Raw genomic sequence first — 13,718 nt, 5'->3', positions numbered from 1 at the left:
GCTGAGATTTGTAGCTCTGTGGTGCCAAACTGCACTTCCTGGGATTCTGGAGGGGTGTGTGCATTCTATGGGCTCCAAATGCCAGGTGTGGGCGTAGCTGATGTATTGAAGCCAAAGCATCTACACTGGTCAAAGGGCATATTCACTGACTAGCCCTCACAGGGGCATGGTGAAAGGGTGGTCATGAGGGAGACTGGCACTCAGGATGTCCTGCTCACAAGTATCACCAGGGCCTGCTCATCCTCTGTGCCTGGGGTCAGGGCACCCACAATGTCCACCCCCTGTGGCCTCTGGGGTGCTTCTGAATGCAGAGCTTTGGTAGAAGGCAAAACAGAGAGCCTTTCCCAACTGGGACTGGTGAAGCAGCCCCTCCACACCCTTTGCCCTGGAGGGAAGAGGAGCACTAAGGAGGCTCACCTAAGAAAAGGACCCGGTCAGCTGCCTCCCTCCCCCCCCCCCACGTCACTGAGAAAAATCTCTCTCTGGTGGATGTTTGCATTATTTTATTTTACAGGAGGAGGGGACAAGGAGAGTGGGGCGGGTCACATCCTGAACAGGGAGAAGGGGCTGTGCCTGAAGTACCCGTAACAGCAGAAATCTGTGCTTTATTCACAGGACAGAAATGTCGTAACAGGACGGTGCGTGGGGGGCGGGGAGAGACACAGGGCTCACGCAAAAGCCCCCCAAAGAGAAGGAGCAGAGGGGCCCAGTCCTTTGGCATGAGGCTGACACCCCCTGAGCAGGTGTGGGGCCCCTTTCACTTTTTCAGAAGGCGGAAGGGTAGGTACCCCCACCATGGCTCCCCCAGATCTCACATTCTGCCTCCTTTGCCTGAGGGCTGCTCTGAAGGGTCTTAAACCAGAAACCCTGGATATCTCAGGTGCCAAGTAGTGCCTAGGCAGTGATATTGATTTATAGACTATATTTATGTATATATATAATATATATATGCATGTATTATCATTATTAAAAAATAAAATCCATCCTTGGGCATCACACACCCTCATTGCACCAAACAAAGGGACCTTCTGGAGCTCCCCCAGCCCAGCTGCCCATGTGCAAAAATGCAACCAGGGGAGGAGGCACTGGCAGTGTGTGGCCACAAACCAGTGAAGTCAGGGTGGTGGTGGTGACAGGCACCCCTTGGCACTTCAGGATGTTTGCTCCTGCCAACCATTTGCCATGGGCCAAGAGGAAGGCCAAGGCAGCCCAGTGGAGGGGGTGGAGGGAGAAGGGCCGTAGCTAAGGGGTTGGAGCACCTGCCTTGCAAGCAGAAGGTTCTTGGTTTGATGCCCAATGGCGCCTCTCCAGAAAGGGCTAGGAGGGACTCCTGCCTGCAAACCCTGGAGAGCCATTGCTGCCAGTCAGTGTGGACAATGCTGAGCTAGATGGACACTGACTCAGCAGAAGGCAGCTTCCTACGTTCATTCAGAATATTCAGGACCGGGGTCTTCATTCCTAAGGGGAAGGACCGTAGTTCAGTGACAGAGCAACCTGCATTGCATGCGGAAGGTCCCAGGTTCAATCCTCTCCTGTGACATCTCAGGAAAGGTTAGGAATGTCCACTTCCTGAATCCCTGTCGAGCCACTACTGCCAGTCAGTGCAGACAATACTGAGCTAGATGGAGCAATGGTCTGACTCAGTCTAAGGCAGCTTCCTATGTTTGTATGAAACTCCCCTCTCCCCCCAAAAAATCACAGCTGCTCCCTGTCCAAGTGCTTATTCCCATCGGAAGTCCTGGCCCACTGTCTCGTAGAACTTGACGTTGTAGGGGTGGTAGAAGTCCTGCAGCTGCTCAATGACCTCGGGGTCGATCTGGACATGAGTCCTGCCCTTGGACTTGCCCAGGCAGCGTGGCAACGTGCCTCCGGGGGTGGCCTTCTTCAAGCAGGGGAAGCCCTTGGTCTTGTTGAAGTAGAAGTGCTTCTCGCTGATGAGCCTCTGGATGCCCAGGAAGTCCTGGATCTTGCCCATCTCCCCCGCCGGGTCGGTGATGAGCCGCTCGCCGCTGACAAAGTGCATCTGGGAGAGCGGGAAGTACTGGAGCCAGCTCTCCAGGTGCAGGGCGTAGAGGCCGATCCGGATGGCGCTCCAAGAAGTGTCCACCAGGCCCAGGCTGCGGTTGCGGAAGGAGAGGCCCTCAAAGGTGGGGATGTCAGGCTTCTTGGAGAGCGTCTGGGTGTAGTCGGAGATGGCCCGCGTCACTGGGTTGCGCACCACCACGATCAGCTTGGTCTCCCGAGACATGTTGAAGATCCGCCGGGGGGCTTCCCGTGTGACAAAGTAGCTGGGCGTCTTCTCCATGGTGATCTGGGTCTCCAGAGTGCGGGGCATCAGGCGCCTGCAAGAGAGGAAGGCAGCGCCGGCAGAGGTCAGTTGCAAAGCAAATAAAAAGAGAGGACTTCTTCGCACACGGCTCCTTCCCACAGGAGGCAGAGGGCCATCACTGCAGGGGGGGTGAAGTAGATTGCCCTTGGGGACTGTCAGGAGTGAGGAGGAATGATGGGGGCTGCATCCCTTCTCCTGAACCTTCCCAAGAACAGGAGGACAGTATAGATTCAGAACAGTGGTTTGCAGAAGGGCATAGTTCAGAGGCTGCAGAGGGGAGAAGCTGGGAAATATTGGAAGAGGAACAGCAGGAAGAAGATGCACCGGGGGGAGAGATAGCTGACAGAATCAGTGTCTCTAGGAAGCATTCCTGACCCCCCCCCGCCCAGGACCAGGCGTGCATTGAGAGTAGTAGAACAGAAAGCTCAGAGGCAGAAAGCTCAGATAAGACAGAGCAGGGATGACATAGGATGAGACAGATGAGGTTGGCCTTTACTCGGAGCAATGCCATTATTTAATAGAGACTTCATTTCTTTGTCTGTCTCTCTGAATACTGAATAAATTACGTTCTAAGAACTCCCTTGTTTGCAAATCTGATTTTTGGCTGCCACTGAGGGAGGGATCGGATTCCCTGAAACCTGACAGGGACCCTTCCAACTCTACTTTTCTATTTTTCTATAATATGATGGCTGCTAGCCAAGATGACTATGGCTTCCCTCCAGTGTTGGAGGCCACAATGCTTCAGAATGCCAGTTGCTGCAAACCACAGGAGAGGAGACTGCTCTTGTGATCTGGTCCTGCTTGCTGGTTTCCCATTGGGGCATCTGGGTGGCCATGTGAGAAGAGAATGATGGATTAGATGGGCCACTGGTCTCTGCAAGCAACCCTTGAACCAGCCATCATCTTTGCATGGTCAGGAGGTGACTGGAAGCCCTTCTTTGCCACGAAATGTCCAGAAACTCCCATTTGGACTTCTGCTGCAGACATCTCCCCGCCCCCCTTGTTTAACTTTTAACTTTTAAAATTTTTTAAAAATAGTTTTTATTTCATTTTACAAGTATATAATTATAGCAAAACTACCATTCACATTTACAGATTCCTCCAAATCTCTAGACTGCCCTCCATGGATCCTTATATTAAACCTTTTCTATAACATCATTCTATAACATAAAGAAGGCTGATCGCCGAAGAATTGATGCTTTTGAATTATGGTGCTGGAGGGGACTCTTGAGAGTCCCATGGACTGCAAGAAGATCAAACGTATCCATTCTTAAGGAAATCAGCCCTGAGTGCTCACTGGAAGGACAGATCGTGAAGCTGAGGCTCCAATACTTTGGCCACCTCATGAGAAGAGAAGACTCCCTGGAAAAGACCCTGATGTTGGGAAAGATTGAGGGCACAAGAAGAAGGGGACGACAGAGGATGAGATGGTTGGACAGTGTTCTCGAAGCTACGAACATGAGTCTGACCAAACTGTGGGAGGCAGTGGAAGACAGAAGTGCCTGGCGTGCTCTGGTCCATGGGGTCACGAAGAGTCGGACATGACTAAACGACTAAACAACAACAACAACAACAACATAACATCATTGTCTCCATAGTACTTGCTGTGGACATCATTTTAAAAAGCCACAAGTGTGACTCCCTGGGGGTGGAAGGGATTCCCTTGCCTCATATTCAAATTATCCAAGGCAGTGACTATTTCATCATCATATCCAGAAAATCTCTATAATATCTATCACTTAAAGAAATTTTAAAAAATATTCTTTGTATTTCTCTTTTTAAATACCAATAAAAATTATTCAAGAAAAGCAAAGAAACATTCTTTTACTTGCATATGGGAATGTTGTTTTTAATTAAGGACTAGATGAAGTGTAATCTAATAGTGGAAGTTCTGGATTAGTGGGAAAGGGTCAGCCACCATAGGCCGGTGGAGTGGAGCCCTTATTTTTGCAGTGCAGTCAGGCCTTCATTTGGGGGCCTGTCCAGACATGCATTTATGTTTTTATTGATGGCTACAATGATTTTCATGTGTCAAACAGCAGAGCAGGCTGCACTAAGATAGCATTCTTTCTCAATAAGTATCTAATATAGAAGAGGACAGTCAGCATTGTCATGTTTGCCAAATCGAGAGGACTTAAGGAATAATAAACATTAACTGATGGTAATTCCCCAGATACTTGGATACTAATGGTTTCCCTATTTTTCTCTTGAACTGTCAGTCTTATAAGAATGGGAAAATGAAACAATGCCCTTCTGCAAAGGCACCCTCCCCTTACTAGTCCTCACATGCTGTGCCTGCGGTGAATTTTCATGACGACTTCTGAAAAATAAATTTGTAAACTCCTGCAGAAATGTGGAGAACTTGAATTAAGATTGGACAAATGAGAAACAAAGGATCCAAAATCAAGTGCATTTCAGCCTGTGGGGCTTCTCTCCACTCCAGGGAGACTTTCATAGCCTGCAAGATGCATGGTTGCTGGGAAGACACACCTTTCCCTTTCTCCAGCTGAAACCATTGCTTATTATCTCCTCTTCCGCCTGCAACTCCCCTCCCTTCTTGCCACCTTGGCACTCCTCTGCTGCTCAGGGGCTGCAAACGCCACCATTCCATTCTGCAGATTTTGAGAGCTCATGGCTCTGCTCCTCTAATTTATTAATGCAGTTTATTCTGCACTTTTTGTAATTGATTAGGACCTGTAATTTTTTGTTTTTTAAATACATGGACCCAATTCCTCACGGAATAGAGCTTTATTAAGCCCAGAGGTGGCCCGTTAATGAAACAGCCGTTTTATGAATCTCCCACCAACGCTGAGCTGCTTATAAAGCTGTCTGGCGCTGATGGATGACCCAAACCTGTTTTTGTGATCTAAACCCAGCAGTGGGAGCAGGGGCTCCCTGACACTGAATTAGCATCTTGCTGACAGCCTTTAAACAATAGGACTCATAATCTGGATTTATGAGGCTCAGAGCAAAGCAAAGGGCCAATTAAACCTACATGCCACTCAGGTACTTGACTAGGGTGGTGGCAGCAGTAAGATGTGCCTCCTGATCTCCAGCATGCCCTGTTGGCGCAGCTGGCGGGGAATACCACATCCTCTCTAGAAACCTCCTGGCGCAGGGAAGACTAACACCAGCTCTATGCTCTATGCCACTTCATTTCCAGGCTCAACTCAAGAGACTCATGTTAGTCTTTAAAGCCCTAAACAACTTAGGCCCCAAATACCTGAGAGCAGGGGTGCCAACTTGAATAAAATATTGGGGGAGCCATGTAAGTGTCACCCCACATAATTGATCACAAGATCTGGCACGCACACCATTTGAATGGAAATGCCCATGAATTTTGTGGGGGGCAACCCCCGCAAATATTTTAAGGGGGGGACCTCAGCCCCTGGGAGTTGGCTCCTAAGCCTGTGAAGTCAATTTCCTCCGTACAGACCCAGGTGTTAAGATCAGCAGAGGGACCCCTCTGGTAGTTCCACCAACCTTGGAAGCTTGGTGGTGGCTGCCTGGGCGAGGACATCTCTGTGGCAGCCCATAAGTGGTGAAATTCCCTCTCTACAGAGCTGCCCCATATACCAGAGAGGCTGCCTTCTCCCCTACAGACTCCCCCACCCACCTGGGTTCATGCTCCTCGTGTGAGTAAGTGGGACTTGAGAGAGAAAAAGCTGGCTCCGCAAGGACAGAAGACTAGATGCCCTCTCTGCTCCCCTTTGTAAATTGAGTGCGATTTGCTCAGTCACCTTAGGCAGGGCTGCAGCAGTGCAAAGCTTCTGTCAGGAGGAGAGTTAATTCTCCCTGTGGGCTGTGACAGGATGGATCAGGCACTGGAGAACCCTTTGCCTGTGCAAGACTCCCCCCATGGGGGTGGGCCTTTGACTCCCGTTCAGAAACGCTCTCCCTCCCAGAGGCAGGCTGATTTGAAAAGTGCATCTGAGTGGCTTCTGCGCACATGCTCTCTGCCCCACCCAAGGCACTGCCAGAATTCCTGCCCACCCCCCTCCCCCTATTCATTCTCCCAAGCCGGTGCTTGTTCCATTTGCAACACAGAAGAGTAAATATATTTGTTTGTGTCATTGTCGTCCCCATTGTGTGCGGAAGACTGAGCAGGCAGGGACCCAAGTCTCTCCTTGCAGAGCGTGCCAGCTGACTTCAGGATAATCCTGGGTCTTAGTCACTTGTCAGCAGGAAAATGAAGTGTTTAGCTTGGCAAGGTTCCCAAACGGCAAACAGCAAAAACTCCACTCTCTCCCATCCTTCAGCGCCAGAGTCGCCATGAGCCAAACTCAGAACGCAGGAGTTCTCACAGGAGAGATAAACAGATCCCTTGATGGCCTCAGGGCCAATTCCCCGTGATTTAGCCGGCAAGGATGTGCCTGGCTAGTTAAGGCAGGTGGCACAACTTGCCATGCCCATGAGGTCCCAGGAAGATGACAATGGCTTTGGCCCTGGCTGACCAGCAAAGAGGGACCCCACCCACTTGCATTTAAAGGCCAGCCCACATAATTCACACTTTCTGAAGCAATATGCGAGCCAAAACACAAAACCATCCTTTGAAAGTAAAACCCCTCTGAATTTTGCATGCCATTCCCCAGTGGAATAACATGTACAAAAATGCACTTATTTAGTGAAAATGGCACATGACGATGCCCCGTAAGGGGAAACTGCTTTGCAAAAATGTGCATATCGGGAGAATTTTGCACTAAAATGGCTGGTGAATTTTCATGAGAATCCATGGAATCATAGAATGGTAGACTTGGAGGGGACCCAAGCAACCATCTAGTCCAACCCCCTGCAATGCAAGACTCATAGCTAACAAACTCACAAACTGATGTGGAAATATGCAGAACTGAATTTAAGATTTAGACAAGAAATTAGGAAGAGAGAAACTGAAACTGACAGACATACACAGCCCTAGTTTCATCACATTTGTTAAGAATGCCCATAAATGTTTCTTTTTAATTTTTGTTTTTCTTCGCGGAATTGCTGCACAGCCAACCAGCATAGCTATGCCAATGAGGCTTGGTCCCAGAATGGCAGAATGCTGCCTGCCTCTCACTGGAGACAGCAAGCAGGGCTAGTCAGCCAAGCAAATGTGGAGAAATAAAAAGCCAAAGCAGGGGTGGGGGGTGGGGAAGAGAAGGGACATTATACCTAAACCCCAACCTGTGAGTAGACATAAGTCATTGACTCCTCCCTTCTTTTCCAATAGTTCCATAAGCTCATAAGAGTATTTTTTCCTGCAAGAAATACGTGTGCAGGTTCATCGCAAGAAATGGTGCTCTGGTTAGTGCAAAACAACAAAAGTGTCTCTGAGAAACAAAAATTATAAGTTTTTTTTTCTTTTTTGCAAAATCAAGGCATTATAGGAATTACAGACCACAACAATGAATGGCACACCTAACACCACACATTGGCTTGCGAAAGGGCTTTTCTTTTGAGTGGCAAAGGGAAACTGTGTCCCAAGCCACAGAAAAAGGCAAATGCCAGGCATAAGCTTTGCACACTGCTAGCAGTGGGGCAGAAGGTGGGACATGCCCTGGCAATTCAGCAGACATTAAAAGCACCCAGAAAACCTTCCCTCTTTGTGGGCAGTGGAGATGCTGCACATCCTCTGCCCTTCAGGCAAACTCAGATGCTCCAATAATTATTCTTTAATTAAAAGCTCATTTAGAAGAAATGTTACGTGCCCAGGGAGAGAGTACTGGCTGCCGTGATCACTCAGGAGCAAGTCAGGTGGTGCATAAGACTGCAAGAGTTCAAGTTCTGCAGATGTTGTTAATATCAGCTGCTGTTTAGAGCACTGTCTGTTAGGCAAACAGGTAGGGGGACAGCCAGATCCCAAAGAGAGAGGGATGGAAGAGGAGGGCAGACTAGTCACCAGAGGGATGGCAAGGAGCAGCAGCTGTTTGCTGCACAGAAGCAGCTCCAGAGAAGAGATATCAGGCTGCAGCAAAGCTTGGAGGAGAGAACCTTCCTCTCAAGCACCTTGCATGCTCTCAGTCTGAGACCACAACCAATTCAAGGAGCCAACATGCAGAGAGATGAACCAGCCAGCAGGAGACAGCTTCGAATGTCCATCCATAAAGAGCAGCACACAGAAGAGGGCTGGCTGGCTTGCCAGAAGGTCAAGCCACCCAGGGGTGGGGAGATGGCTCACCTCCTTGCTGCTCAGCACCCCAGACCAGGCCGTTGACATTCCCTCTGCCCTTCTCTCAAGGTGTTAGCATCCATGCCAAGGCTGCATTCCAGGGCGTCTTGGCAAAGGAACTCGAGCCCATCCTATTATACACAGGAGGACAAGACCTGCCATGCCCAGAGCAGGTTGGGCGCTCCATTTTGCAAGAGCCAAATCAGTCCAGCACACTCTGCTTTCTTTTTCAGTTCTGGCATGAGTTGGAAATTGAAGGAATATCATGAACCTTGAAAATTCTCATTTAGCTGTTCTGCCTGGGCACCTTATGTTGTTTTGTGGGTTGGTAGAGATGGATTGGAGCACGAAGCAGGCCCCCCAGAGGACACATAAGCAGAACCTCACCCCCCCATTTGCTAGCCATGCACATGTTGAAATCTTCTTTTTTTTTTTACTCAAATATATATTTATTGATTTGTATATTTATTCATGGCTTTCTACAATTCACGTGTAGATTATCAGCAAATAAACCTGCCCACACAATGCATTCATTCAGTGTGAAGGAAGGCAGAATTCATGACAACCTAACTAGAAATAATTTGCAGTGAGTGTTTAACGCAAGGTTGTCCATGTAAAATCATACAGCTGGAAGGGAACCCAAAGGTCATCGAGATTGACCCCTTGCCAGTGCAGGAATCCCACTGTAACATAATCCCTTTCAGGCAAAGGGCTGTAACTCAGTGAGCCACGGGTTCAATCCCTGATGGCATCTCCAAATTGGGTAGGGAAAGACACCCTGCTTGAAACCTGCAGTGTTGCTGCCAGTCAGTGCAGACACTGCTGGGGTACATAGGCCAGTGGTCTGACTCAGTATAATGTAGCTTCCAAATAGAAGTTTTTAAGCAGAGGCTGGTGACAACCTAATGAAGGATAGCCCACACCCTTCTGAGGCAGCTGCAGTTTAGTTCCCCTGTGAGACTGTTTATACTGCCTTCACATTCTAAATATGGTCTAAATATTTTTTTTTATTATCATTTGTACCCCTTGGTTCAGGTCCTACAGACATTTGAAGATGGCTAGTGCCTTGATGCCTTGTGAGAAGGCAGTATGCAAGTACTTTTATGAATACAATTAAAACATCAATAACAATATTGCCTGTTAATTGTCTGTTCTCCAGGCTAAACATATGCAGTTCCTTCAACCTTTCCTGTCACCCTCTTCTGAACACGTTTATCTGTATCCTTCTTAAACTGTGATACCCAGACCTGGAAATAATGTTCCACATGAGATCTGACCCCAAGCAGAACAGAGTGGAACCATTACTTTTTGAGACCTGGGCATTATGCTTCTGTTGATACAGCCTAGAAATGGCATAAGCCTTATTTGCTGCACTGTCACTCTGATGACTTACACTCAGCTTGTATTCTGTTAAACCCCCTAGATCCTTTTCACATTGACTGCTGGTAAACCATCCTGAATCTTACTGCTTTACACTTATCACTGTTGAAATTGGTTATGATTGTTTTGACCTCAGTTCTCCATCCTATCCAGAGCATATTGGGTCCTGTTTCTGTCTTATGCACGATTTGCTACTCCACCCAGTTTGGTATCTTCTGCAAATCTGATAAGTATCCCCTTCACTCTTTTGCCCACTTAATCTCTAAAGATCTCAAACACGGGGACTAGGATGGAATCTTGTGACACCCTGCTTCTCCCCAGGTTGATGAGACGCCACTGACAGCCATTCTTTGGTCCATCAACCAGCTACAGTAGTATCACCCACCCCAAATTTACCAGCTTGCTAACAAGAACATCAGAGGGAACATATCGAAAGGCTTTGCTGAACTAAAGATAGTCTATATCCAAAGCATTCCCCTGATCTACCAGGCAATGGTGCAACTTAGCAAAGGATCTTCACGCACTCACCCAATCCAGTCAAGCAATGACCTGACACTGAAGGTAGTACGTCATTCCTCTCAAGGCAGGGAGGCGTCCCCAGCACAGCTCCCGCTCCCTAATCCTGCCCTTAGTCCTGCACATTGATACACTTATGTGAACAGCTGCCACCTCCAAGGGACAGCTGGACTGAATCTGAGGTAGGACACTTGGCCAGCCCAGGGACTGCATAAACCATCTGTCCCCATCACCCTTGACTTCAGGCAATGCTGGCTGTATGGATGGTGGGGGATGAAGTCCAAAACATCTGGAGGGTGCCATGTTGGCGAAGGCTAGCTCAAAAAAATGGTGTAACCCAGCATGTTGCTGGCAGCTAGTCGGGCATGATGGGGTTGTGCCAGCAGGCAGGACACCTCTGCTGAGCAGTAGTGCCCTGAAGGCAAGAATGGAGACCTCACTAGGGATGTGCAGGGAAAAAGCACACCTTGAGATTACACAGGTACAAAGGGCTCTAAGTCCCACTGCAAAGGCCAGCACATCTTGGCTTGACAGTACTTCCTGCCCCATATTCAGGCAAGTGAAACCACAAAGGATCCTCCCCACCCCAGCCCAGCACCCCCCCACCCCAGCTTTTTTCGAGGCGTCATTCCTCTGAGGATAACAAGATCTATGTGTTCCTGGAAGTGCTTCAGACCCAGCTGAAGGCAGAGACTCGGGGACAAGGTCCACAAACAGCTCTTCTTGGCTTCAGGCTCCCCAGTTAAAAAGACCCACATTATGCACATGTTCTAGCACAATTTGTAAAGCTGATTTGGAATGCAAGTTTTATGATACACATTTCCCACTTGGGCTGGGAATTAGGTTTCCTGGGCAACTCTGGGGCCGGGGAGGAGGAGAGGCTTCTCCTTTTGACGGGTGGGTGTGGAATGCAGGATGCCAGCCTCGGCCTACTTGCTTGGTAGCAAAGGAGCTGAGAAAGCATTTGTTCCTTGCTGAAGCTCTAGGGGTTGGAGGTGGAGAATGCACAAGAGCTCCTGGAGGATTTAAATACCACCCTGATCTGTGGCACAGGAGGAGCTTTTTCTGCATAAAAACAGATGGAAGTGGCTATGATCCCAAGTCAAAGTGGCAGCACTGTGCAGGGTGTGCTGCTGGGTTCAAACATGGCAGGAGGCCTGGTGCCAGGTGCCTGAGATGTTCCTGAAGTTGTTATGTGGACCTGTGCAAGCACTTCACAACCTAATCTACCCCGCAGGGCTGTTGTGAGCATTTTTTATTTTTTAAGCCCAAAACCCAACACAAAGAGAACAGAAATAACTTTTGGGCAATGCAATGCAAGACTAACTAAAATGGAAGCCAGGCTCCCTCTGCTGGTACATCACCAGCCAGCTGGGCGTTGACAGGTGGGTACTTTAAAGGGCATAAGACCACAATGCCACATGCAGAAATGGATGCACGCAGATTAGTGCCTTGGAGCAAATTAAGATGGTGGGTTGAGCGGGGTCTGGGCAATGTGCCCTGGGTGCAAAGTTTAACAAGCAGTTATGTTTTTAAAAGGGGGAGGAGGTCTAGGGATGGTGTATAATGACCCCGGGCCGCCCACCTTACAAAGCCCCTTACAAAGCCCCCTGCCAGTCACTCTATTTGTGAAGCTCCCAGCTCAACTCTCCATCAGGGTATTTGGCTGCTGTCAGCAGGCTTGGGTATATTTCACGTGGGAAGGCCCTCCTTTGGGTGAGGGCTGTTGCCAAATGGCCAAAATGAGGCAGGACTTGCTGCAGTGAGGAGGTGGACTGGGGAAAGGGTGGGGAGGGGGCCAGGGGAGCTCACCCACCTGCCCCATGCCTATGCTCCCCCACTTCCCTCGGCGGCTTCTAATTTGGAGAACCCAGAATGCCAGCCAGGCCTGCCCCTAGAGAGGCGAGCAGCTTCGCAGCTAACCACTGCACAATTCAGAAGCTTAAGCCTTCTATCCCCTGGACTTAGCTGGCTGCGGGGAGGGAGACGTGGGTTTTCCTCCTACGAGTCCGCTTTGCTGGCAGACAAGGCGTCGAGGTTTAGGAAAGGCGTCGCTCGGCCTGCGTAGCACTGGAAGATGGCGGGGTTCGGGAGCTCAGTCTCCCGGTACCTCTCCGCGCACCCAGAGAGGTGCCTCCAGAGGAGGATAGACTGGGGGGGGGGTGGTAGCTGCAAGGAACTGGGGAAGACTTGACGCCCAGCACCCATGAGCCCAAAAGACACATGGAAGAGGAAAGTCCCCCAGTGCCCTGGGACAGGCACTTTGCACATGCTCTAAGAACTCGTTGCTGCGCATTTGTCATGGCTTGGGCAAGGAGATTCGAGCTATATAGACCTAGCCTTGAGAGGGGTTGCCAGCCAGCCTCAGCCAGTGCCCGGGACTCCCGCGCGTGTATAGAGTGCCGCTCCTCTCTGCCACCCTCCCCTTGCGCCGCCGCTCACCTGTACCACTCCAGGCCACGCTCGTAGTGCCTGTCGAAGAAGTGGGGCTCGGTGCCGAGGGCGCGCACGGCCGGGTGGCCGCGGATGAACTCCAGCACCGCGCGGGTGCCGCCTTTCTTGACGCCCACAATGAGTGCGTGCGGGAGCCGCTTAGTGCCCACGCTCCGGGAGGCAGGCGGCGGCGGCGGCGAAGGCGGCGAGGAGGAGCCGTTGCCGGCCGCGGCGGTGGAGCTGGCTGCAGCCGGGCAGGCGCGCCACTTCTGCAGAAGTTTCTTGCGGGCGGCGGCAGCAGCAGGCAGGCAGCGGGCGGCCGTCCAGGGAGAGGCTGCTCTCGCTGCTGCCGCTGCTGCCGCCTCCCCGCTGGCCAGCGGCTCCGGCTCTGGCGCGCAGCAGAAGAGGAGGAGGCTGTAGCAGAGGTAGGTGCCGGCCAGCGAGAGGAGCGCGCCCAGCACCAGCGCCCGGCAGCGCCGCCGCCGCCGCCGGCTAAGCGCCATGGCTCCATCGCCAGCAGCCGGGCGCGGCGGGCCACGGCTCCCCTCGCCGGCGCCGTCGTCGGAAGCGCATCGGGCCGGGCGGAGAGGCGGGCGGAGAGGCAGGCAGGCGAGCTCGGCGGCCCGCCACTGGCGGCCCCGCTCCTGCTGCGGCCCCGCTTTAAGGGGCGCCTGACGTCAGCCGAGCCGGAGCCGCCCCCGCGGCAGCCCTGACGCTCCCGCCGCCTCGCCGGGCTGAGCCCCCGACGCGCCCGAAGCCGGTGCGGAGATCGCAGCCCCGGCTGGACTCCCAGTTCCCCCCAGCCTTGCACTGGGACATGTCACGGGAGTCGAATAAGGGAGGAATTGGGGATGCCCCTTTCTAAGTGGGAGTCGGAGGACGCTCTTCTTCGTTTTCCTTATGATTGATGAT

The 13,718-nt window shown here is 51.1% G+C and overlaps 1 protein-coding gene across 1 annotated transcript; it reads right to left on the bottom strand.

Annotated features, from left to right (window-relative positions):
- Nucleotides 1-488: 488 nt before the first annotated feature.
- Nucleotides 489-13,435, bottom strand: LOC310748766 (heparan sulfate glucosamine 3-O-sulfotransferase 2-like). Its single transcript, XM_083584626.1, has 2 exons — nt 12,816-13,435; nt 489-2,342 (listed from the first exon to the last, which is right to left on the bottom strand). Exons 1-2 carry the CDS (start codon nt 13,307-13,309, stop codon nt 1,721-1,723), a joined length of 1,116 nt encoding a protein of 371 aa, XP_083440752.1. The 5' UTR covers nt 13,310-13,435; the 3' UTR covers nt 489-1,720.
- Between the last annotated feature and the right edge of the window lie 283 nt (nt 13,436-13,718).

Source organism: Podarcis filfolensis (genome assembly GCF_964270895.1).
Source record: "Podarcis filfolensis genome assembly, chromosome: 14".
Lineage (NCBI taxonomy): Eukaryota > Metazoa > Chordata > Lepidosauria > Squamata > Lacertidae > Podarcis > Podarcis filfolensis.
Note: the sequence above shows the minus strand (reverse complement) of the source record. Positions and strands in the feature narration are given on the sequence as shown.

Excerpts from the sequence above, each read along its gene's own strand:
- LOC310748766 (XM_083584626.1), bottom strand. The coding sequence starts at position 13,309 with ATGGCGCTTAGCCGGCGGCGGCGGCGGCGCTGCCGGGCGCTGGTGCTG. Across the intron at positions 2,343-12,815 it reads CGTGGCCTGGAGTGGTACAG|GCGCCTGATGCCCCGCACTC; the intron begins GTGAGCGGCGGC and ends CCTCTCTTGCAG.